Raw genomic sequence first — 26,757 nt, forward strand, 5'->3', positions numbered from 1 at the left:
TTCACCTTCCTAGAAACTGGATTATATGGAAAACGCAAGGTGAAACTGGGTTAAGAGTGTCAGGGAGAAGATAGGGCTGAGGTGGGCTTTGATCACTCTCTCCTGTGTGTGAAAGACTGTGATGCAGAAGAGAAGCTGGGCAGTGTGTATGCAGTGCTAAGAAGAGCTGGTGAATATTAGATGCTGTTATTACCATTACTGTCATGCCAGAAAGCAGACGTAGAGTCAGTGGGTGTTAAATGTAGAAGAATTTAGTACATGGAAGAACTCAGTGAAAGAGAAGAACTTTCCGATAACCAATGCTATGTCTCAGTGGAATGCATTTCCTTAGAAATTAATGGACAGCTCTTCACTGGAGTATTCTAGCACATCCTAGAAATCTGGAAGGGAAGTGCAGGGAGGTGGTGTTGGGTGACTTTAGGTTCCTTCCAATATGTAAGGTGACATTATTGTAAAACTCTCTATATGTAAATTTCTTACCTCTAATTTGAGAGCTCATTACAAGCCCAACCCTAGCATTATTTTTTCCCTACTCCTATGTCCCTCACTATCTGTGCTATGCCTTTGTGATAGCTGCTGTCACATGGGGCTGTCATTATCTGAGGGTATATGCCTCTCCCCCAAGGGACTGTGATCCACTCCAGAACTGAAACTCTTACTCATCTTTGTATCTCCAGTTCCTAGCACAGAGGAAATAGTAAGTGCACTAAACAGATTTATTGAGAGAATGAATGAATCTCGACAATGGTTTAAAGATTTTTAATGTTAAAGTGGGTTCACTGCTTCATACTCTATTATAGTTTTATCAGCAATAATATAACTCTTAATAAAAGGTCTTTCCTGTATTTTCTGGGCGTTGGAATGTGGTGGAGGAGGGAAGCAGCCAGTTCTACCTCACCCTATCCTCTTTTGCTAATTTTGGGGAGAGTGTGGAGACTTGTGCCTTAGTACAGATTTGCTGTTTTTCCACCCAGGACTAATAAAAATAGTCATTAATATATGATGTTTCTTTTAGCCCAGAGATGACACTAATGATTTCTTGAAAAATTCATTACTGGAATCTGATAGTGCTTTTATTGGTGAGTATATTTATTTTACCAACCTATTTCTTTAAATATTAAGCATTATTTATACTTAAGTGTTTTTCTCCATACTTAGACCAAAGATGTACAGTCTGCCTTTTTGATTAATGGTCACCCCAAGTATCCCCTAGTCATGACTCTTGCCACTGTTCTGATGAATGTGGATAAGGCTGGTAGTGTGAATGCTTTCTTTTTTTTGAGAAGTCACAGTCTGCCAAATACAATTTGAATAGGCCTACATCTATTAAAGAAATTGAGAGGTGGGGGAAGTGGAGAAATGTTGGTCAAAGGGTACAAACTTTCATTTATAAGTTGACTATCTGGGGATATAATGGACAGCATGGCGACTGTAGTTAATAATACTGTATTTTATACTTGAAAGTTGTTATGAGAGTAGAACTTTAATGCTCTTACCATAACAACAATAATAACAACAAAGTGGTAATCATGTGAGGTGAAGGATGTGTAAACTAGCCTTACTGTGGTAAACATTTCACAATCCTCACATTGTGCTCCTTAAACTCACACAGTATGTCAATTATATCTCAATAAAGCTAGGAAAAAAACCCAAATTGACTGTAATAACAATAAAAAAAGAAATTGAATCAATAATTAATAACCTTCCAAAACAGAAAACACCAGGCCCAGATGGGTTCAGTGGTGAATTCTACCAAACATTTATTGAAGACTTATACCAATTCTCTACAACCTCTTCTACAAGATAGAAATAGATGGAATACTCCTAATTCATTCTGTGTGGCCAGCATTACTCTAATACCAAAACCAGACAAAGACATCATAAGAAAAGAAAACTGTAGATCAGTAGCAAATCGAATCCAACAATGTATAAAGAGAATTATACACCACGACTAAGTAGGATTTATACCAGTTACACAAAACTGGGTTACATTCAGTATAATTCATTCAAATATAATTCATTGCTTTAACAGGCTAAAGAAAAAAATCTTCATTATCATCATTGTCAATAGATGCAGAAGCATTAAACAAAATCAACACCTTATTCATGATAATTGTCAGCAAACTTAGAGGGGAACTTCCTCAACTCCCTAGAGAACCAAAAAACCTACAGTTAGCATTTAGTGATGAGACACTAGCAACTTTTCTGCTAAGATAAGAAACAAGACGAAGATGTCCCCTCAACATCATTATGGAAGTCCTAGCTAATTCAGTAAGGCAAGAAAAGGAAATATAAGGTACACAGATTGGGAAAGGATAAATAATACTGCCTTTGTGCACAGATGACATGATTGTAGGAAATGTGAAAGAATCAATCCCCCACCACCAAAAAAACCCCCCCAATATTAATAAGAAGTTATAGCAAGCTTGCAGAATACCAGGTTAATACACAAAAGTCAATCATTTTCCTTTATACCAGCAATGAACAAGTAGAATTTGAAATTTAAATGCAATATCATTTACATTAGCACCCCCCCCCCAAATATTTAGATGAAAATCTTACGAAACATGTACAAGATCTATATAAGGACAACTACAGAACTCTCATCAAAGAAATAAAATAACTAAATAAATGGGGAAATATTCCATGTTCACGGATTGGGAGACTCAGTATTGTCAAGATGTCAGTTCTTCCCAACTTGATCTATAGATTCAGTGCAATCCCAATAAAAATCCCAGCAAGTTATTTTGTGGATATCAACGAACTGATTCTGAAGTTTATTTATATGGAGAGGCAAAATACCCAGAATATCCAACAGAATACTGAAGAAGAAAGAACTGACAGTACCTGACTTGAAGACTTTCTATAAAGTTACAGTAATCAAGACAGTGTGGTATTGGCAAAAGAACAGACAAATAGATCAGTGGAACAGAAATAAATACCCTAGAAATAGACCCAAACAAGTATAGTTAACTGTCCTTTGACAAAAGAACAAAGGCAGTAGAGAAAAGATTGGACATCTACATGCAAAAAAGTGAATCTCGACACAGATGTTACACCCTTCACAAAAATCAACTCAAAATGGACCACAGACCTAAAGGAATCAGGCTCCCTGACTTCAGACTATACTACAAAGCTACAGTAATCAGAAGGATGCAAGAACACATGATAGAGAAAAGACAGTCTCTTCAATAAGTGGTGGTGGGAAAACTGGACAGCTACATGTAGAAGAATGAAATTAGAACACTCCCTAACACCACACACAAAAATAAACTGAAAATGGATTAAGGACCTAAATGTAAGACTGGACACTGTAAAACTCTTAGCGGACCGCCTGGAGGGGTGGGATAGGGAGGGTGGGAGGGAGGGAGACGCAAGAGGGAAGAGATATGGGAACATATGTATATGTATAACTGATTCACTTTGTTATAAAGCAGAAACTAACACACCATTGTAAAGCAATTATACTCCAATAAAGATGTAAAAAATAAATAAAATAAAACTCAGAGGAAAACATAGGCAGAACACTCTATGACATAAATCACAGCAAGATCTTTTTTGATCCACCTCCTAGAGTAATGAAAATAAAAACAAAAATAAACAAATGGGATTGAAACTTAAAAGCCTTTTCACAGCAAAGGAAACCATAAACAAAACAAAAAGACAACCCACAGAATGGGAGAAAATATTTGCCAACAAAGCAACTGACAAGGGATTAATCTCCAGAATATACAAACAGCTCATGCAGTTCAGTATCCAAAAAACAACCCAATCAAAAACTGGGTGGAAGATCTAAATAGACATTTCTCCAAAGAAGACATACAGATGGCTAAAAAGCACATGAAAAGATGCTCAGCATCACTAATGATTAGAGAAATGCAAATCAAAATTACGAGGTATCACCTCACACCAGTCAGAATGGCCATCATCAAAAAATCTACAATGGGGCTTCCCTGGTGGCGCAGTGCTTGAGAGTCCGCCTGCCGATGCAGGAGACGCGGGTTCGTGCCCCGTTTCGGGAGGATCCCACGTGCCGCGGAGCGGCTGGGCCCGTGAGCCATGGCCGCTGAGCCTGCGCGTCCGGAGCCTGTGCTCCGCAAATGGGAGAGGCCACAACAGTGAGAGGCCCGCATAACGCAAGAAAAAAAAAAAAAAAAAAATCTACAATGAATGGTGCAGAGGGTGTGAAGAAAAGGGAACCCTCCTACACTGTTGGTGGGAATGTAAATTGGTATAGCCAATATGGAGAACAGTATGGAGGTTCATTAAAAAACTAAAAATAGAACTACCATATGACTCAGCAATCCCACTTCTGGGCATATACCCGGAGAAAACCATAATTCAAAAAGATAATGCACCCCAGTTTTCGCTGCAGCAGTATTTACAATAGTCAGGACATGGAAGCAACCTAAATGTCCATCAGCAGAGGAACGGATGAAGAAGATGTGGTGTATCTATCTATCTATCTATCTATCTACACACACACACACACACACACACACACACACACACATACACAATGGAATATCACTCAGCCATAAAAAAACAAAATAATGCCATCTGCAGCAACATGGATGGACCTAAAGATCATCATACTGACTGAAGTCAGACAGAGAAAGATAAATATCATATGATATCGCTTATATGTGGAATCTCAAAAAAAAAGGGGGTACAAATGAACTTTTTTACAAACCAGAAGTAGAGTCACAGATGTAGAAAACAAACTTTTACCAGGGGATAAGTGGGGCAGGGGGAGTGATAAATTGGGAGATTGGGATTGACATATACACACTATTTTATATAAAATAGATAACTAATAACCCGCTGTACAGCACAGGGAACTCTGTAATGACCTATATGGGAAAAGAATCTAAAAAAAAAAAAAAGTGGATATATGTATATATATAACTGATTCACTTTGCTGTACACCTGAAACTATCACAACATTGTAAATCAACCATACTCCAATAAAGATTAAAAAAAAAAAAGACCATAGACCTAAATGTAAAATGCAAAAACTATAACACTCCTAGAAGATAACATTGGAGAAAACCTAGAAGAACTTGGGCATGTCAATGGCTTTTTAGACTCAACGCCAGAGCACAATCTATGAGAGAAATAATAGATAAACTGGACTTCATTAAAATTAAACTTCAGTGCTCTGCGAATGACGATATCAAGAGAATAAGACAAACAACAGAATGGGAGAAAATATTTGCAGAAGACACATCTGACAAAGGACTCTTATCCAAAGTACACAAAGAACTCTTAAAACTCAACAAGAAAAGAAACAACCCAATTAAAAGATGGGCAAAAGATCCAGACACTTCACCAAAGACAGACAGATGGCAAATAAGCATATGAAAAGGTGTTCCACATCATTTGTCATCAGGGAAATGCAAATCATGTGTCATCAGGGAAATTCAAATTAACACAAGAGATACCACTACATACCTATTAGAATGGCCATGGGGCTTCCCTGATGGTTCAGTGGTTAAGAGTCTGCATTTCAGCACAGGGGACATGGGTTTGATCCCTGGTGGGGGAACTAAGATCCCACATGGCCCAGGGTAACTAAGCCTGTGAGCTCTGGAGCCCGCGCACCACGACTGCTGAGCCTGTGTGCCACAATGAAAGATCCTGCATGCCGCAGCTAAGACCTGACGCAGCCAAATAAAATTTTTTTTTTTTTTTTTAAAAGGCCAAAATCCAGAACATGGACACCACCAAATGCTGGCAATATGTGGAGCAATAGGAACTCTCACTCATCGCTGGTGGGAATGGAAAATAGTGCCATCACTTTGGAAGACAGTTTGGTGGTTTCTTACAAAAGTAAACATACTCTTACGATATGATCCAGCATTCACACTCCTTGGTATTTACCCAAAGGAGTTGAGACTTATGTTCCCACAAAAACCTGCACACAGATGTTTACAGCAGTTTTATCCATATTTGCTAAGACCTGGAAACAACTGAGTTGTCTCTTAAGATGAATGGGTATATATAAATATATATATAATATACAGTGGTAGACCCAGACAATGCAATATTATTCAGTGCTAAAAAGAAATGAGCTACAAAGCCATGAAAAGACATGGAGGAAACTTGAATGTTTATAAGTGAAAGAAGCCAATCTGAATAGGCTACATACTATATGATTCTAACTACATGACTTTCTGGAAAAGGTCAAACTATGGAGGCAATTAAAAAAAAAAAAAATCAGTGGTTGCCAGAGGTTACAGCAGAGGGAGGAATGAATGGGTGGAGCACAGGATTTTTAGGGCAGTGAAGCTATTCTGTATGATACTGTAATGGCGGATCTGTTAAAACCCATAGAACGTACAACCCCAAGAATGAACCCTAATGTAAGCTATGGACTTAGGCGGTGGTGATGTGTCAGTGTAGGTCTGCAGGGCTGCTGATGGATGGGTAGGCTATGAGTATGTGGTGGCAGGGGGCATACAGGCATTCTCTGTGCTTTCCACTCAGTTTTACTGACCGTAAAAACTTAAGTAAACTGTTTCAAAAAAAAAAAGCAAGTGAATTAGTGGTGGGATCAGAAAACTTGTATTTTTGGAGTTTTAGAAAATCCCATATCTCATTCAATAGAGTATAGTTATTGCTGCTTAAAAGAAAAACGCTATACACTTTAACTTTCAGAAATTTGAATATATATTAAATGATAGTATTTTATCAATGTTCCATTTCCTGAATGTGGTAATCAGACTGTGGCTGTGGAAGAGACAGCCCTTGTTCTTAGATGGTGCCTGATGAAGTATTTAGGGACGGAGTGTCATGATGCCTGCAGCTTACTGGTTCTGCAAAAAGTAAACACCACCCCCTCCCCGCCACTGTTTCTAGTTATAAACTAATTGTGGCAAAATAAGAAATGGTGACTTTAGGTATTCATTGTATTATAACTTTTCCTTAAGTTGTTTTTTTTTTGCTGTACGTGGGCCTCTCACTGTTGTGGCCTCTCCCGTTGTGGAGCACAGGCTCTGGACGCGCAGGCTCAGCGGCCATGGCTCACTGGCCCAGCCGCTCCGCGGCATGTGGGATCTTCCTGGACCGGGGCACGAACCCATGTCCCCTGCATCGGCAGGCGGACTCTCAACCACTGTGCCACCAGGGAAGCCCTTCCTTAAGTTTTAATTTTTTCAAAATAAAGTTGGGGAAAAAATTCTAAATGTTTTAAGTAATATATTCATCTCCATGGTCAAATAGGCTGTTGGCCCACTTTGAATGGCTGTGATCCAAAAGAATGACAATTCCAAGTGTTGATGAGGATGTAGGCACACTAGAACCTTCTTACAACGTGAAATGGTTCTACCTCCTCCAAATGCTAAACATAGTTACCATAACACCTAGCAATTTCACTCCTAGGAATATACCCCAAATGAGTGAAAACATGGCCACAAAAAGACATGTACATGAACATTCATAGTAACATTATTAATAATCTCCGAGAAACAGTTCAAATGTCCATCAACTGGTGAGTGCATTGGCAAAATGAGATATATCCATATGGCATAGTATTACTCAGCAGTAAAAACAACAACAAAAAACAAACAGAAAAGAACTACATTTGACTCTTAACAACATAGGTTTAACTGCATAGGTCCACTGAATAGAGTTTTTTCAATAAATATAGTACCTGTATTTCCATTTTACAGATCTTTAAACTAAGTGTGGGGGATGTCTATGTTTGATTAGAGATCACAGTATTTGGAATCTTGAGAAGTAGGGTTTGAGTCCTGATTCAGTCCACACTGTTTCAGCTTCCTGCCCTTGAGTGAGTCATTTATCATTTCCTTTGTTTTTGAGGCAGATAGCCGTTATGTGGATTTTCAACTGCACAGGGGGTCGGCATCCCTAATCACCATGTTGTTCAAGGGTCAACTGTACTGATACATGGTACAACATAGATGAACCTCAAACACATGCTAAGTGACAGACACAAAATATTACATTGTATAATTCCATTTATATGGAATCTCAGGGATGGTAAATCTCCAGACTGAAGGCAGATCAGTGTTCACATGGGGTTGGCAGGTGGGAGTAGGGAGTGATTTTGCCAGTGAGCACAGGAGAACTTTTTGAGCTGATAGAAATGTTGTAAAACTTTGTAGTGATTGCGCAATTCTATAAAAATCACTGAACTATGAACATTTATAGTTAGGGTTAATTTTACTATATGTAAATAACATCTTAATAAGGCTACTAAAAGACAGTCTTGGTTTAGCTCTGAATAAAACGATGTGAAATAGTGGATGTTTAAGGCTTCTCCCCATGTGGCCTCTAGGTGCGTATGGCGAGACATATCCTGCCATCAAGGATGATGCCCTCCCTCTGCCATCACAGCTGCCCTCTGCGAGGGAGCGCAGGAGGAACAAACTGAAAGGACTTGACTTTGTATGTATGATACGTCCTTTTCTTTTTTCGAGTTTAGGAACGAGAGGTCTGGGTTCTGACCCATGCTAAATTGGTGTAGTCCAATAAAGAGAGAACTTGATCTGGAATAAGGTGGACATTGGTCTGAACCTAGGCTCTACCACCAAATACTGGATGACCGTGAGCAGGTTATTGGACTCAAAAGGTCATCTGAGTTACAGCATATCTGTAACATTCCTTTTATTACTGAATAATATTTCATTGTATGGATATTCCACTGTTGTTTATCCATTCAACAACTGATGGACATTTGGGTTGTTCACACTTTTTCTGTTATGAATACTGCTGCTTTTAACATTTGCATACAAATTTTATGTTTTCATTTCTTTTGCTTGTGTGTGTGTATACACACACATACCTAAGAGTAGAATTGTTGGGTTACATACTAACTACACTTAACATTTTGAGGAACTACCAGACTGTTTTCCAAAGTAGCTGCACCATATTATATTCCCACCAACAGTCTATGAAGGTTCCAGTTTCTCTACAGGCTGGCCAACATTTGTTAGTGAGTGTAAAGTGATATTTCATTGTGGGTTTGATTTGTATTTTCTTGATTAATGATGTTGAACATCCTTTCTTGCGCTTCTTAGCCATTTGTCGATCTTCTTTGGGGACAGGTCTGTTCAAATCCTTTGCCCATTTTCAAATCAGGTTGTCTTTTTATTGTTGAGTCCTAAGTTCTTTATAGATTCTGGATACAAGTCCTATATTAGATATATGACTTGCAGATATTTTCTTGATGGTGTCCATCGAAACACAGAAGCTTCTAATCTCGACAGAGGTACAGCTTATCAGTCTTCTTTTTTTGCTTGTGCTTTTGGTGTCGTATCTAAAAAAACAGTGCCTAACCCAAGATCATGAAAGTTACTTCTGTGTTTACTTCTAAGAGCTTTATAGTCTTTGCTCTACAAGTTACATCAGTGAATCCACTTTGAGCTAATTTTTGCAAATGGTGTGAGGTATAGGGGTCCAAATTCATTATTTACACGTGGATATCGTTATTCTGGTACCATTTGTTGAAAAGACTCTTCTTTCCCCTAGTGAATTTTATTGGCTTTTCTGCCCGTAAGTATAAGGGCTTATTTCTGGACTCTTCTGTTCCATTCATCTATGTCTATCCTTATGCCAGTACTACCCTGTCTTGATTTTTTAAAAAATATATTTAATTTTTGGCTGCGTTGGATCTTCGTTGCTGCACATGGGCTTTCTCTAGTTGCAGTGAGCGGGGGCTACTCTCCGTTGTGGTGCACACGCTTCTCTTGTTGCGGAGCACGGGCTCTAGGTACACAGGCTTCAGTAGCTGTGGCTCACGGGTTCTAGAACGCAGGCTCAGTAGTTGTGGTGCATGGGCATAGCTGCTCTGTGGCATGTGGGATCTTCCCGGACCAAAGCTCGAACCCATGTCCCCTGCATTGGCAGGCGGATTCTCAACCACTGCTCCACAAGACGGAAGCCTCCCGTCTTGATTTTATAGCTGGACTGATTCTTAGCCCCTACGTTGCAGTTTTTTTCCTTTTGTGTTTTATAATTCCCCACCTTTATCCAGTCTGGCAGCATTTATATGTTATCGCAAATGCTAAACCTTCATCTAAGCCTGCATGGATAAACATCAGGAGTTAGAATATAAATGCTATAGATTTTCATTTGTTTTATTCTGTTCATCACACTATACATTTATCAAGGGCAAGAACATGTTTTGACTCACTGGTTTATTCTGAACATATTTCACATTAATAATCGTTTCTTAAGTTCTGTTTTCTTAATTACAGGATAACAATCATCCTAACGTACCACCAGATGGTCTCTCTTTAAAATCTGTATCCAGTGTAAATATCGATCAACTTAGAATGAGAAACGAGGAACGAATGCGAAAACTGAATGAACTTCAGAATAACCCTGTTAATACAGGTAAATGGCCAAGTTTAATAGCCAACAGCAGATTCTGTGAGAACTCTTAAACCTGCTTCATGGAAGTTTTCACTAATGGCTGAGGGACAGCGGAAATGAGTTTTGAAAGCCTTTGAGTTGTAGAGCCTAGAACACAGTAGCTATTCAGCAAAACCAGGACGAAGGATTAATTTTGCATCAGATTCTTTCTACCAGAGGGGGTACCCTTTTTTGAGTGGATTCTAAACAGATAAGTTTCTGTGTATTAAATATATCCAGGCTTTGCTTTCAGCAGGGAAAATGTTGATTAGTGTTGGCATCTCGCTTCCCTACTGAAGTGAGAGATTATCAGAAGTCAACTTTAAAACCTTGAGTTCTTTGTGTAACACATCTATTGTAAATCTGTAGTACTACAAAGAAAACTTTTTTACCTTTTTACTTGGCCTTCTGTACACAGATATAAACAGAAAATAGATATTTTTTGCTTTAAGTCAAAGTATAGTCTTCTCATCATGCTGGGCGTTGCCGTCTCTCACTGCTTTGGTGAACAGCAGGTTAAAGCTTATCACTGAGCACAGGCAGGCAGGATGCTTCCTCAGGCAACTAACGAGCTCCTCTGCCAGCCCTAGGCCACCTTCCTTATGGAGATGCTGTTAGTCATTAGGATAATGTGACAATATTATAGTAATAAGCCTTATTAATTAGCTTTAGCAAATAGCAGAGTGGTCTATTTGGACAATTCTCTTTATTGTGTTAAGCTACATTACAATTTTCTAATAGCAATTTTCTTAAGGTATTTTTGAGATCCAATCTTTAATATTTGTTAATTTAAAACTATACTCAGTCTCTAGGAGTAAACTGTCATGCATTCTGATGGTGGTAATTTCATACCAAATACCAGCAAACATGGTAAACTGATAGAGCAGTACTTTTCATATCATATCTGGAAAACTGGACAGTGGGAAAGGAATGCCTTCTTTTTGGCTAAAAGGCATTTTAATCTGTACTAAGAATTGCCTATTCCTCAATTTCTTTTAGAACCAATAAGTTCAATTAATATTAAACAGGGATAATATACCTGAGAGAAAATAGACCATTTGAAGACTCTCCTCTGTTTCAGAAGACTTTCAGCTTCTAAACTTTTTTTTTTTTTTAACATTGTCCTTTCAAACAGGAGCTTTTTGGTATGATGTGGATTGATTACTCATTACATTGAGTGCACATGTCCCTTTGCCGAGGTAATCCTTCACAGACCAGGAGATGTAATTTTTAAAAGTAAATAAATAAATTGACATCACAGGGTAGGAAGACAGATTTTCCTATTATTATTATCTAATAAGTAAAATACAGATATAGAAGTTGAGTATAACCAGTTAAAAGAATGCAACGTAAGAGCTGTATCTCTTAATGGAGTAAACACAACTTCTTAGATAAGGTATAAGAATGGACGTAATTTCATCCCGTCTAATGCTTTCCTAAAATGACCTTATTTCCCCAAAGCAGTGTTATATTCAATAGGCTAGGAATATTTCCAAAACCTTGCTAAATTAAAAAGTTTTGCATGGCATCCCTCAGGTGACACAGAGTAAGACTGCTGACACCTACAGTCAATATTTGGTGCCATCTCTTTTGCTATCCTTGAATCCCTTTGGGTGCTGGTACCAGTACCATGGAGTCACCTTGGTCAGTTGATCGTTTTTTGTTTGTGTTCCTGGGTTTGCTTTCCTACCTCTAAAAGGAGGAGGTCTGAACAAAACAGGACAGTTTAGAACACAGTACTGTGGAGAAGCGCAGAGCTCTAATGGGTTAGACTACAGGAGACCTCTGTTCACATGACCTGCCTGCAGCCCGTGTTACCTGAGTCATGTCTCTCTTGCCTCCATTAGATGATGAGAGTTCAGTGGTTGACCCTGATGACATCATGAAGCACATGAGTGACGACGGATCAAACTCTGTAGCAACTGAGCCCTGGCTCCGCCCGGGCACCTCAGAAACGCTGAAACGATTCATGGCGGAGCAGCTGAGGCAGGAGCAGCAGCAGGTTCGTGTAAAACCAGGTACTTTCACTTGGCAGGGCCTGTCTACTGCACACAGTTAAAATAAATCTGTATTGGACCAGTAGTGCCTTTTAAGGTGAAAAGAATGTGAAATCTGAACCTTAATGATATGTGCTACTTTTGGCCCATACCTGGCAGTTACTTATGTTCCATCTGTATATAAGGTGTATTTTTTCCCATGATGATATATATGATGTATAGTATGTACATAAATAAAAGGACATTATTATTAGTTTATATAATGTAGAATTGTATAGAATTACTTTTGCACAAATTTTGCCATAAATTAGGGTGGTAATGAGCTCTTGGAATCAACTACCATATGTGCATTATTTAAAATTCTGCTTGTCAGTAAGATAAGGTGAATAAAACACAAGTGTCTTAACAGTACTGTAAAACCAGAATACTTTGTCATATGTATATTTGCTATTATCACTATTCAGAATAATTTTTCATTTAGTAAATATACTGGTTATAGCTGTTGCTATGTAATGAGAGAATCAATTGTGCTTATTTCCATGTCATTTATTAACTACTGATTCAGTATAAACGATGGGCGTTAATGATTATATTCCCGTGAGCCATGCACTGAAGTGTCGCATCTTTCTGCCTCTATTTTTGTGCCAGTGAAGGCATTACATTTGCTATTTATGTGATTTAACTACTTCTTGATAAAAATAAATTATTTTTATTACAAATGTCAATTTCTCATTTTAACTGGAATTGAGGTTTCTAGACAAGGTGTTCTAGAAGTTGAAGAGAGGCAGGAACACCCAGGGGTAAAGGATGGGGCTTGGAATCCTTGCCGCAAAACTGTGGACCCTCGGGTGAGTTAGTTTTTCTAATCACTCCCTCCCCTAAGAGGTGCCTTTAAAAAGGTAAAGACTAATTCAAATTCTTGGAACTAATTCTTAGAGTCTAGCACCGTGACTGACAGCTAAGAACACCCCCAGGCACTGATTGCACGTTTCCACTGATGTAATTAATGGGACACAAGATCAGATAGGTTTACCTCAAGTGTGAAACTTCTGATATTTTGAATTTCAGCTGCATGTAAATTGCATGCTAACGCTTGTAATCGAATCATTTATTTTACTTAAAGATTTTTCTTCTTATATCTTCATCTGAAAGTAATATGAAAGCCTCTGTCTCTGCTAGAGAAGAGTCCTGCTATGATACCATAAAGTAACAAATCGCCAGGTCATTTGAAACACTTACCATCAGATAGGCCAGAAGATCGTGGTGGCTCCTGGCTCTAGCATCCAGCTGGGCTTGGGCAGGGCTGTGTCTTGGGGGTAATAAATGTAGTGCACTTATAAATGCTCTGTTCACAGTGACTACTCATGATCTAAGAGATGCTACAGCAAAGACCGAACACGTCTCCTGTTTTTAAACACAACCATCAAAATAAATAGTCCTGACATGTTCTATTTTCCTTTTCATGCAACTTGGACTCCGAGGACACGCGATGGCAGCCCTGTAAAGTGCTCCAAAGTTAACTGCAACTTTAGCGCCTTCTCTCAGGATTCACACAAACAGTGCAGCCTTATTCTGGGTTAATAAATACACAAAATATTAAATTATGACTAGCCTATTGTTGAGAAAGCAGGATATGGGGGAGGCTAATGCCAGAAGCTAGAAAGAAACTATCAGAACTAAAGAACATTGAATTTACATGTAGCTGTGAATGAGAATATCCTTTCCCTAGTTGCATGGCTTTTAATTAAAAAAAAAAAAAAAAAAGTCAATGAAACATGGGGCTGTGGATTACACAGGTTTTGATTGCACTGATGAAATAATCCAAAAACTTTATTGACCTATAACCTGATTAGAATATGCCAGATGAGAATCAATATTGTACAGAAAGTTGTACAGAATTTTTTACATAGAAAACTTTACATCTGTACCATATACATTTTATCCATCTGAAAAAATTTTCTACATCCACTGTTAATACGGAATGCTTGACAATCTTGTCGTTTTGTTTAACCATCAGAGCACAATTCACAGTATGAACACATTTCCAGTAAATCTAACCTCCCCAAACCATGCCAGATTTGTTATTTTAATATATTCAACAGTAAATTCTGTACAGAGAGTAAAATCTAAATCAAGCCCCACCACCCACAAGAAAATAAAAGGAAGTGACAGCAACCGAGAGTCATTTTGCAGTGATTCAAGTTTCGGTTCATGAAGGATCATTCTATTTTAATGGCTCATCTTTAAAAGCCCGAAGAGAAGTGTATTACAGGTGGTTATGTCAGCAGGGATATTTTCTACCTTCTTTGTTGTTCGTTGATCATGACAAGTGTCAGCCACAACAGCTTCTGGGCTTGTTAAACCCTCAAAGTAATCACCCCCTAAAAAGGGCAAAACCAAAATCCCCACAAAATAAAAAAGACAAAAAGCTCAGCCCAAATGTTTAGTGCATTTGACAAAATATTATAGGTACTTAGCAAATGAATAAGAAAATAAAGAAAATAAAACAGTGCAGGAAGAACTATATAATGTTTAAGATTTTTATATTACAGACCTGCATCTCTGTACAATTTTTCACAGAAGGATGATTACCAGTATCTCAGATAGCCTGAGTGTGCAAAAATCTTCAGAATAAGAATACCATAGCTGCTTAATATCTTTTACCATGAACAATACTTCCTTCCTCTCCCCCCAACCCCCAATTATAAACATTTTATCCTTCAAAATACAGCTCTCCTGAGTTGTACTTCTTGCAGAAGTTCAAATCTTTACATCTAGAGTTCTTTGGGTAAGTTTCACTTCCACACCTGCCAGAAATATGTGGGGGCTCTCCCTGCCACCGAGGACAGGGAAGGACACGTGAGCATATAAGCTGACACTGTGGGAAAAAAAGCTCGTGAACCCAACATGACAAACAATCCATCAGGTTACAAAAAGGGACTGGAGCACTGCAGGTTCGAGCTGAAGTTCTAAGCTTCTTTATCAGTAACCCTTAGACACTGCAATTCAGAGAAACCATTTTTCAGGTAGGAAACCTCAGCTCCGGGGTCCTTTTGAAGAACGGAGGGATGTAAACGCCAACAGAAAAATATTAACTTCCCATCATTGCTTGTTTGTTCCAAGTTCCTGTTCAGGTGGTTGTGATATCTGAAAAACTACTCCAATTCGCAGAAAAAATCTTCTAAGAACAGCACGAAGTTCAGGAATCAAGTCAAATTGCATAATTTCACATAAGAGAGGGTAGTAGAATGATGCGTGAGCTTTAAACTGGGGGGGAAACGAATTTCTCTGTTAGTAGTGCTTGCACTGCAAACCACAGAACCTCCAAGTGCCTTGAGAGGCAACCCACTTGGGGGCAATGCCCTGATGGGTGAAGACCGGAGACGCGTCTGCATAAAGCGGTGATTACTGATCATGCAGTTGAAAGACTGAGAAGTGTTCAAAACTTAATACATACATTATTCACTTGGTTATCTATCCTTATTTTGAAAAACATTTTCCATTACATTTCCTTGACAAACTTACGACAAACGTTTAGTATTTATCATTGTCTTCCCTGGGTAATAAGCAAAAGAAGGAAGCCAAGCAAGAACCACAGCTGAGTTTTTATAAGCCATGGGGTATTGAAACTGCATCTTTTATTTGGTAAATAAAATTTTAATTTTTAGGGAAAATTCTACCTAATACTGCAATACAAAATATGAGGTCTCCAGGCAAAGATTATACATTCTATATTTATAGTTCAACTGATACACTTTGTATTTTTGCTGTAGTTCTTTAACCTCTGAATACTAGTCGTCTGCCTATTTTCTGTCCTTTTCTGTTCTCCGCACCCCACAAGCTACAAGTAAGCAGTAATGACACACTGTGGTCAGAAAGCAAACTGTGGAATAAGGCAGATGGGTTGGAAGTCCTTCTCAGCCACTTGGCTGTTGGTGCCTTAAGTTACTTCTCCAAGCTTTACCTGGCCCACGGGTCAGAGGGACACACACGTGGACAGAGCATGCGGCTTGGGACGGCTATCTGTGGGGCACCGAGTAGCGTTACATGGCCTCTACGGGGTCCCAAACACCACCATGGCCTGACGTGTCAAAATTCAGGCCACCGGACTAGGCATTTTTAAAACCTATTCAGGGATCACAGTAACCCGTTTCCATTTACGTGGGCTGAAAGTTGCTACATTTTTTAAACAGTGAAATGAGTATTTCTGAAAACTAAATATATATATATATATATAATATATATATTATACATATATATATACACACACAGCTATACATTTATATTTCATCTTTATTTCTACTGGCTTAAAAGTCTTAAATGAGTTTATGGCCCATTCACTAGATGCTCTGGGTCGCATGGAACCAATCAAAATGCCAAAGGAATGGATGAAGCCTGGAGCACAGGCCTGGGGCCCAGACGCAGCTGTGGTTGGGGGCGGATGGAGGGGAGGGCTGGTCAGCAGTGGTTTTTTTTGTTTGTTTTTGTTTTTTTTCTTGCGGTACGCAGGCCTCTCACTCACTGCTGTGGCCTCTCCCGTTGCGGAGCACAGGCTCTGGACGCGCAGGCTCAGCGGCCATGGCTCACGGGCCCAGCCGCTCCGCGGCATGTGGGATCTTCCCGGACTGGGGCATGAACCCGCGTCCCCTGCATCGGCAGGCGGACCCTCAAGCACTGCGCCACCAGGAAAGCCCTGGTCAGCAGATTTGAAAATGGGGCAGAAGAGACTTCAGGGGGCAGGATGGGAGTTGACCATGTGCGGGAACCCAAGTCGCTTGTCAGGGTGTCTTTAGGATCCCTCCCCTACTGAACCCCTACAGAATCACTGACTGGAGAACACGGCGGGGTGAGGAGGGAGCAGGAGCCGTAGCCCGGATGCCAGTGAGGCTCGGGGTGCCGTACTTACCCTATTGTCGCTGATCTTCAGGACTTTAGTTAGAAACAAAAGCAGTAAGTTAGTCCAGGCTTCCCGATGACTTTCCGATGTTAGGGTAAGGAAGTAACTCAGGGCTTCGCTGCAGACACTGGAACAGAAAAGGTTCCCTGTCACATGTGCTCGCACACCTGCTGGTATGACATTCACAGAGAACAACTGAGACAAGGAGGGCAGTGGCTCTTAGGAACCTGCCAGACGCCATGTGTTTACATTAACTGGAGTGTCAAACATTTATACGTTTGCCAAATAAAGATATCAGAAGAAGCCACTGCAGCTTACCAGGAAACACACAGTTTCCAAGTTTTGTTGAATGCAAAGCCACCGTGCAGGAGCGCATACAGGCTTGGCATCAGGAGACCTGGGCTGAAACCTGGGGTGACCCTTCCCCTCCTGCATTGTGACCGGGATGCTTCTGGGCCTTAACAGTCTCATCAACAAGATGGGGAAAGAGCCCAGGTGACCGCTTGGCGTTCTAAAATGAATCTAATTGGTCTCTGAGAACATCTATTCCCCCAAGAAGACATAAAAATACAATGTGGGGGCTTCCCTGGTGGCATAGTGGTTAAGAGTCCGCCTGCCAATGCAGGGGACACGGGTTTGAGCCCTGGTCAATGAAGATCCCACATGCCATGGAGCAACTAAGCCCGCGATCCACAACTACTGAGCCTACACTCTAGAGCCCGTGAGCCACGACTGCTGAAGTCCGTGCATCTAGAGCCCGAGCTCTGCAGCAGGAGAAGCCACCGCAATGAGAAGCCCGCGCACCGCAACGAAGAGTAGCCCCTGCTCGCCGCAACCAGAGAAAGCCCGTGCGCAGCAGCGAAGACCCAATGCAGCCAAAAATAAATAAATAAGAACACAATGTAAACAGCAGTATTCCTTCTGAATGGCATGTTTCATTCTTAGTGTGAATTTAAATTTTAAAGGACAGAATCTTAACATGTCATGAAGTAAAAATGGAGTGCAAACAAAACAGCAATAGAAACTCCACACACTTTTTCAAACTAAATGCAGGCAGGAAGGTTTTCACTTTCACAGATGGATTGGTTTGTAAAAATGGAGCTATCTATGGCATGAAAAAAAGCCTAAAAATTACAGCATTTGAAAATTTTAAGACATAGGACTTGCTCCTTTGTCCTGTAGCAGCAAAAACAGACGTAATTTGCTTGCATCTCACCAACTGTGTGAGAGCACGTTTGTCTGTAAGACTGTGTTTAAGTTCCACAATCTCTTCCTCAGGCCCCAAGCTGGGCAGGGCTGTGGACTCGGTGTTGTGTGTCCATCCCCATCCCCGCCCCCCACACACCGCGTGGCCCTTCCCGCTCTGAACGGAGCTGTGTGGGCCAAAGCCAGGAACCCAGCCCCGAGTCTTACTTTAAAAGCCTCTGTTGGACTTCCTCCCAGGCGCTGGCCCGGCTCTCATCCATGTACATCCGGAAGAGAATGCGCAGCCCGCAGGCCAGGCTGCTCGTCTCCTGCTTCAGAAGGTTGGGTTTGGATTTGCCCTTGAAGCCTGCAGAAGGGGGAAGGGCCGCGTTAGCGGGAGGAGACGCATCTCACATGGAGGCAAAACAGCCTGCGTGGAGCCCGTGTGCGTCCAGCCGTGGCGCCCAGGCCTCGCGCCCTCCACGGGGACAGGGTCACACGGAGAAGGCGCTGGAACCTGTGCGGGGAGTGGGGGGGAGGTGCCTAGTCGGGTATTTTTGGATTTAGAACTCCCTCCTCCCCTCAAGCTGGGGACCCGAGATACAGAACAGCTTTGCCTGGGAAGGCACAACTCTTCAAAGGAGACACACTTCAGCTCCCGGCACACTGTGCAGGCTACACCCCCGCAATGGGGAGAATGGGCCAAAGGTGAGCAGCCCGGGGAGGGGGGAGGGGGAGGACCTGGGGAAGTGAAGAGCCCGGTGACCTTGGTAGGAACAGTCCCAGCTGAACGGTGGCCGCAACTTGGGTTGAATAAAGGGGAAAAGATAAGTATAGACTACTCCTTACAGAAGTGAGGTTGTGAACAGAGGAGAATGAACAAAGCCTGGGTGGGTTTAATGAGGAGCTAGAGAGACACTGGGCATTAAATAAATCACGCAAATATAAGGCATCCAACACTCTGTCAGAAGAGTTTGTTGTTTAAGGAAGGGCAGCTTCCTTCTTTTTTCTGCATGTTCTGCAGCCTCTCACTCTCTGGCACTGTTTTGCACCTAATAGGTACCAAGTAACTATTTCTTAAATAAAAAATTAGCTATGCCAGTAAAATTATTATAAAGCTTGTTTTTTACTTAAAATTTCCAACTTGTTCAAAAACAAATCTACCTCCCACTTCAAAGCCCTGCACTTCCCTTCTGAGGTCTGGCCTCAGGAAAGGGCAGCTTGTATGCTGTCGACAGGAAGGCCCAGACTGGGTAAACAAGACGAAAGACAGTTTGAAAATCAGTCGAATAACAATTTGACTAAACATGGGGGAGACCAATCTACCCAGGCAGCTATCTGGCTTTTTATAAACCAGAGAAAGGCCTGTGGTACGGTGGTGCGGTTCACTGGGCAGGCAGGGGACCCCATCCACAGCTTACCCGCCTTCCACAGAGCCGTCCTCTGGTCATTGTTGGAGTTAAATGCTTTGGCAAATCTGTGTGACTCCAACAAGCAGTCCAGCAGCTTGAAGAGTTGTTGCGATGTTAGAAAGCGATACATTCCTTGGTCCTGAGTATCAACTCGAACGTCAAAGTCCACAGCGTCTCTCTTCGGGAAACAAACCACCGCAGCACACGCACCCAGTCACAGAGGTCAGTGAATTTAGAACTCAGGGCTCCCCGAAGACCCATTTTATGAGCAAGCCACAGAACTTAATCTGTGCTGCCTCAACAGAAAAGGTCCACCTTTTGCTATTAAATTTCCAGAAGCTTCATTCTGTGCATCCTAGTCGCCTCCGATGTCTTCAGCTCCCTCCCCACAGTTCCTGACCCCAGAGCTCTGCACCCACCGGACCCCGGACCCCGGACCCCGGCCCATTCCTCGCCCTCCCCACATCCTCGCTTCTCTTCACCATTTTGAGGCCAGCGACTGTGAGTATAAATATTCTCGTGCATAACCCCTCACCTCCTCTTTTTAGTAACTGGCTGGCAAAACCGCCTACTCCATTGTGCCGCACAGTGCGCACGACTGGAGAAAAGCGGGCTTTCTCTTTAGACCAGGGGCTCCGGGTGCTGCCCTGCAGTGCCTCCACGCCCCCCAGCCCACTCTGCTGTACGCCTCACTCGTGTTTTTCTCTTCTCTCCTCAAGGACCTAAAACTTTCTTCCCAGCCTCACCTGGTAGATGACTTTGCTTCCTATCTCAGTGAGAAAACAGAAGAATCTCCCACAGACTTCGGCCACCAGACAGACCAACCTGCCGAGACTTTCTAAGCCACCCGCTTTGCGTGCCCTCCTGTTACCATCGCGAACTGTCTGTGCTTCTTATTCCAGGCGCCCCCAGGACTCTGCGCCAGGTGCCCCTCCATTCGCTCTGCAAGACGCTCTAGCAACTGTCCCTCCCTCTTCTGCACTGTCTCTCCCAGAGGAGAGTTCTCCGGGCCGCCGGCCGCCAACCTTAGTGACAAAGCGCACCCGTCTCCTGAGCCGCTCGTCCTCCCCGGCGGTTGGCCCATTTCTCTGTACCCTCTCAACAGCAGAACTCCTTAACAGACTTATGGATATCTGCCATCTGCAATTCCTCTCTTCGCCTGTACCCATTTTAATAATGCTTTCGTATCAACATTACAATTAAACACAACGTCAAGGTCAACGAAAGTCCACCAAATTGCTGGAGCAATTCTCTAGGGCAACTGTAGGGTGGCTTCTCACCTGCCCTACGGAACACCTGACAGGGCTGATCACACCCTTCTTCTCAGAACACCCTCCTCACCTGACTTGCAGGGCAGCGCTGTCTCCTGGTCTCCCCCAGCCTCCCTGGCTCTTGTCCTCAGGCAAGAGGACAAGAACCTGCCTCATCACCTGCCCCATCACCTGGAGCTCTAAACCACGGAGGCCCCCAGGCTCGGTCCCTGACCCTCCTCCCAGCTCTGTCCACTTCGTCAGTCCCACGGCTTAAAATGACATCTATGTGGCGATGGTCTCTAGCTTGACCTCTGCTCTGAAGCCCAGACTGTGGCGCTAACGCCCCATTCAACAACAAGCAGTGGCCCTCGCGCCCGCTCACCTGCGCTGCGGCTAAGTTTTCCGCGTCCTCCTTCTTACTTGTGGCAGGAAAGAACACGATGCTGTCGATGGTCTGGATGAGTTCCAGCTGCACAACACATTTAATCAACAGGGCGGCAAACAATTTTTGTTCTGGAAATTCTGTGAGGAAACCCACCCCAATGCACATGCAAACAAAAATTATTTTGAATCCTTTATAATTTCTATGACATTACAATGCTAAGGAAACATTAACACGTATGAAGGTAACCTGCACACATCACACTGAGGATAGCCTGCTTCTGCACATAAGCACTACTCAGTAAAAGCTTCATTTAATCGATATTTAGAAAAGCCTTAGAAAATTACCTTTTTAAGTAAACAAAAATATTCAAAATGACTTAGAACAGTGAATATGTTCAAGAAGATTCCACTACAAATTTTAAGATAAGACTTAGATTATTCCTCAATAAAATGTATCAAATGGATTAAAAGCTACAATTTTAATAGCATTTACTGTAAACCCAAGTTTGACCTTTAACTAGAGGTAATATAAAAACCTCAACCAGAAGAAGGCAACGGGAACTAGATCTGTGAGGCAGGAAGCGAGGGGCAGACAAGAATTCTGACCACTGGGACGATACTGTGGGTCAACCAGAGCACATGGGTAGCTGTAGCTAAAATGACCCCATGTTTCCAAAGGGATTCATAAGCACAGAACTCTAGGAAGAGTTCCGCTAAGTGCGTGACCATAAAAGTAAGCACACTGGAAGTAACCAGTGCTCAGGCACTGCGTCCCTCTGACCTGAACGACTGCGCTTGACGGGCCGTTTCCTTAAGGAGAGACACGATCACGGAAGGGTTTCCACTTCACTGGCCATCGGGTAAGCAAACGTAGAAATAAATGCAAGGTTCAGAACGACGACTCAACAGCTGAGGAGCTGCGAGACCCAGCAGTGCTGGTCCAGCCCCAAGGTCGGTTCTCAGGGTGGCTCTTGGGGACCTGCACAGCCGCCCACGGCGAGGGTGCTGCCTGTCCATTGGCCTCAGGGCAGCGGCTCCAGCACTGGACGACTGACTGGACAGTCCTTCAGTTTTTTCCCACTTTGCTATTATTACAAACTCCCTTTTTTGGCACCAATTTCAAGAAGTTAGTTTTTTTGTTTTGTTTTGTTTTCGGCCGTGCGGGATCTTAATTTCCCGACCAGGGACTGAACCCAGGCCACGGCAGTGAAAGCGCCGAGTCCTAACCACTGGACTGCCAGGGAATTCCCCAATTTCTACAGGTTAAATTCAGGTTTTAGGGATTTGGGGGAGATAGCAAAACAACTTGCTTAAATTTATTCTTATTTAGGTCATAACGACTCCTTTCCAGAGTTTTCAGAAATGCTGATGTACTGAACATTTAGTTCTTAGTACCAGATCTCAAGTCAAAGAACTTAAGAAATCCAAGACACCCCCAGTCCCGGGGGCAGGGCATCCTGGCAGCGCACCCGGACTTGCGGGGACGCTCGGGAGGGGCTGGCGCCTAAGGAGCCGCGTCCTCATCAGCTCCAGTGTCAGCTGGCCGGGGAGCTCAGAGCTCTCCATGCCTCCCGGGGTCCTTTCAGAACTTCAGGAGGAACTTGGTCTCAGCAGCAACGACCAGCTGCATGTTTGGGGGACAGCACCTATTTGAACAAATTTCGTTCACAAGGGTTGACAGTGCCAAGGGTCATATTAGGCGACCATTTCACTGGGTCACCAAAGGACGGGGGCAGAGCTGAGCAAGGACGAACAAGGGGGACGGCGGGCACTGGGCGGAGCCCAGCTGGGGCAGCGGTGGTTTCTGTGCATGAAGAAGGAACGAGGCAGCTGCCCCCCGCACAGGGTCACGGCGACACCTCCCCACAGGCACAGCAACCACAACTGTCCCCTGAGCGAAGGGAAGGGCTCGTGGGACACAGTGAACTCTTCCTCAAGGACCTTGAGGGGGTGGCACAAGGAAGGAAATGCGAGCCCTCAGGTCAGAAGGGCAGGGGAGCAGCGCTCTTCACTCCGTTCAAGGGATGTTCCCAGATCAGGCAAGTAAAAACTTGCCGACTGTGTCCTTCCCTTACAAAGCGAAGTCTATGTAAGTTCAGTCTTGGGGCTGAGGAAGAGATAAAGCCGTGTCCTCATGGCACCTTCCAGGGCAGACCAAAGCTGTGAGGGACGCTAACAGCTGTGCTCCAGAGCCCAGGAATGAAAAATGAAAACAGGCCATTCATCACCACCTATCTCCCTTCTAAGAAGCAAGACACAGTGACTGAAGCTGGAGGCTCCTTTCAAGGAGGACACCAAATCTGTCGTCCCTCAAAAACAAATGTAAACACCTAGGATTAATAAAAATTCCCTGAAAAAAATTAACTGAAAAGGGATCGATTACCTAAATGTAAGAGCTACAAGTATAAGGCTCTTAGAAGAAAACCCTGGGGAAAATCTCTATGACCTTAGCTTTGGCTATGGATTCCTAACTATGACACCAAAAGCATAAGCAACAACAGATAAACTGAACTTCATAAAAATTTAAACTTTTGTACATCACAGAATTATTATCAATAAGAAGTAAAAAGATGACCTTCAGAATGGGAGAGTATAAATATTTGCAAATCATATATCTGGCATGGGTGTAGCATCCAGAGTATGTAAGAAACTCTTAACAACTAACAACAACAAAAAAACGACCCAATTAAAAATAAGCAAAGGACATGAATAAATATTTCTCTAAAGGAGATATGCAAATGGCCAATAAGCACATGAAAAAATACTCAACATCATTAATCATTAGGGAAATGCAGAGTAAAACCACAATGAGACAACACTTTATACCCACTAGAATGGCTATTATTAAAAAGAAAAAGAAAACAGAAATGTCTGTGAGGAAATGTCTGTGAGGATGTGGAAAAAATGGAATTGCTGGTAGGAATACAAAATGGTGCAGCCACTGCGGAACACATTTTAGGGGTTCCTCACAGAATTATCTTATGACCCAGCAAGTCCGCTCCTATGTATACACCCAAAAGAATTAAAAACAGGTGATCAAACAACACTTGTACACAGAGATTCACAGTAGCATTATTCATTATAATTAAAAGGGGCGACAAACCCAAATGTCCACCAGCAGATAAAAGGATAAACAAAATGTGGTATATCCATACAAAGGACAATTAGCTATAAAAAGGAATGAACTACTGATCCATTTTACACTGTGGATGTACCTTGAAAACATTATACTAAATAAAAGCCAGACATAAAAAGTCACACTGTATGATTCCATTTATATGAAATGTGCAGAATGTACAACTCCATAGACACAGGAAGCAGACTGGAGGTTGCTAGGGGCAGGGGAAGAGAAGAGGGGGCAACAGCATAAGGTTATGGGGTTTCTTTTGGGGTGAATGTTTTGGAACCAGATAGAAGTGGTGACTGCACAACATGGGGAATGCACTAAATGCCACCAAACTCTTCACTTTAAAAAAACGGTTACTTTTGTTATGTGAATTTCACCTCAATTTTAAAAAGCAATTACAGTTGTCCTGTTTTCCTCTAGGGAGGAGGTCCTCTTTCCTCTGTGAACCAATTTAGTAAAAATCAGAAGGGATTCCCCTTCTTTGTGAAAAGAACTAAAGAAGGGGAGGGGAGGGGCAGAGGAGACAGAGGTTGGGGGCAGCAGAGTGCTCAGAGAGGGCTTGCTCCCCCCATGCCCTGGCCGCTCCCTCTCTCCTCTCAAGACCCATGTGCTTCAAACAAAACATCAGCTGAAAGCACTGCAGAAGAAAACTGGTCTTGTAGGTGTCAGCAGAGTTCCTGACCATCTGCCTGGGGGATGTCCAAGTTGGAGCAAACACAGTAAGGAAGTGACCACACAATTACAGTATGTGTTTGTTAATAAAAGTAAAAGCAAAACTTTCATATCTTGCCTACATAAAACAAAATACACAATTTATTTTTATTAAGAGAAATAACTCACTTGCTGTGGGTTTAATTTTGCTGACTTCTTCATTCACAGTAGAGACAGAAGCCAGTGGAGCTTGCTGTCTATTATCTGCAGATCTTGGCTGAATAGAATCATGAATATCTACAGATTTCTGTGATATCGTATCCTAATAAAGTAAAAAAATTCATTTTAAGTACAATGAATAAAGCTTAACGATGAAACTAGTTTCTATTACACTGTTTTTTAAAAAAATTATGTCGTGTCCCTATGAAAATCACATTGTACACACTGCAATTATGGACATACTGGGTAAGTTATTTAATATTACCTGCACATGGATAAGAGCTGATAATCTTTTAGAGAAAAACTTCCTTTCTGACCCTCGCTGAGATCAGGCCTGACACCACCCAACAGCAACAGATAGAAATGCTAATAAGCTTCACTATGTGGAAAAACTTGTCAGCCATACCCATGAATTGTCATGAAATCGAAACAGAAACACACATGGTGGGCAGGGGTTTCTGTGAGCTTTGTGTAGGCTGAGCCCAGGAAAGCTTTGTAGGGGTGCATTTAGGGAAGGATGTTGTCACCCAAGAAACCAGCAACCAGAAAGGTCAGTGAGAAGGTGACCAACTAGGAGAGCAGAGCATGGAGAGAAGCTGAGGTTCAAGTCCAACAGAGCTACTCCAGAATCCGGCTCCAGCTATGTGTCACCTTTGGGAAAGCAATGGATCTTCCGGAGCCGAGGTTTTCTGATCTGAAATCTGAAAATGGAGATGACACTTTCCTTGCAGGTTGTTAAGGATTTGGCAGTAAATCCTTAACATTTAACAAGCCTTTGACACTAGAGGTGTCAGACGATATATGGTAGCTGACATTACTACTCTTTTAGCTTTACTTGGTTCCAGCAGACCAGATGCAGAGCCAGGGCAGCTGCAGCTCCCGGACGGAGCCAAGGAAGAGACTGAGCAGCCTCGAGGGGCACCACTGGGCCCACTGCCTCGGCCCAGCAGCAGGCAGAGTCGCCGAGCGCGCCCCCCGGCACACGCTGTTCTAATGACTTCACGTGCAGCGCCAGATCTAATTCCCACCACAAGGCTCACTTTAACATGAGGTTAAGTAATTTGCTAAGGCTGCAGAGCTAGTTGGTGCAGAGCCATGATGTGCTTTGGGGTCTGGCATCACAGCCCACCCTGCAAACTACTACACTATACAGCAGAGGGAGCAAAAACAAAAGCCCACAGAGCAAGCAGGGAGTGGGCCAAATCTAAGAAAAACAAAAATGAGAGCAAGCTCATCCTGGGCTGGAAACAGG

General features: G+C 42.4%; 2 protein-coding genes across 2 annotated transcripts in view; one reads left to right on the top strand and one right to left on the bottom strand.

The window, feature by feature from the left end:
* CSPP1 (centrosome and spindle pole associated protein 1) overlaps positions 1-12,439 on the top strand; it is a 110,339-nt gene extending 97,900 nt beyond the window's left edge. The window contains exons 29-32 of the mRNA XM_007448498.1: positions 1,016-1,079; positions 8,303-8,412; positions 10,224-10,362; positions 12,228-12,439. Coding sequence (XP_007448560.1) covers positions 1,016-1,079; positions 8,303-8,412; positions 10,224-10,362; positions 12,228-12,439 — 525 coding nt within the window. The remainder of the gene's footprint in view (positions 1-1,015; positions 1,080-8,302; positions 8,413-10,223; positions 10,363-12,227) is intronic.
* Positions 12,440-14,169: 1,730 nt separating this feature from the next.
* The window catches only part of ARFGEF1 (ARF guanine nucleotide exchange factor 1), a 138,773-nt gene continuing 126,185 nt past the window's right edge, over positions 14,170-26,757 (bottom strand). The window contains exons 34-39 of the mRNA XM_007448490.1: positions 25,476-25,608; positions 21,507-21,646; positions 19,881-20,049; positions 18,688-18,826; positions 17,284-17,401; positions 14,170-15,644 (exon numbers count right to left, since the gene is read on the bottom strand). Coding sequence (XP_007448552.1) covers positions 15,480-15,644; positions 17,284-17,401; positions 18,688-18,826; positions 19,881-20,049; positions 21,507-21,646; positions 25,476-25,608 — 864 coding nt within the window. The 3' untranslated portion in view covers positions 14,170-15,479. The remainder of the gene's footprint in view (positions 15,645-17,283; positions 17,402-18,687; positions 18,827-19,880; positions 20,050-21,506; positions 21,647-25,475; positions 25,609-26,757) is intronic.

This window comes from Lipotes vexillifer, unplaced genomic scaffold (assembly GCF_000442215.2).
Source record: "Lipotes vexillifer unplaced genomic scaffold, Lipotes_vexillifer_v1.1 scaffold815, whole genome shotgun sequence".
Classification (NCBI taxonomy): Eukaryota; Metazoa; Chordata; class Mammalia; order Artiodactyla; family Lipotidae; genus Lipotes; species Lipotes vexillifer.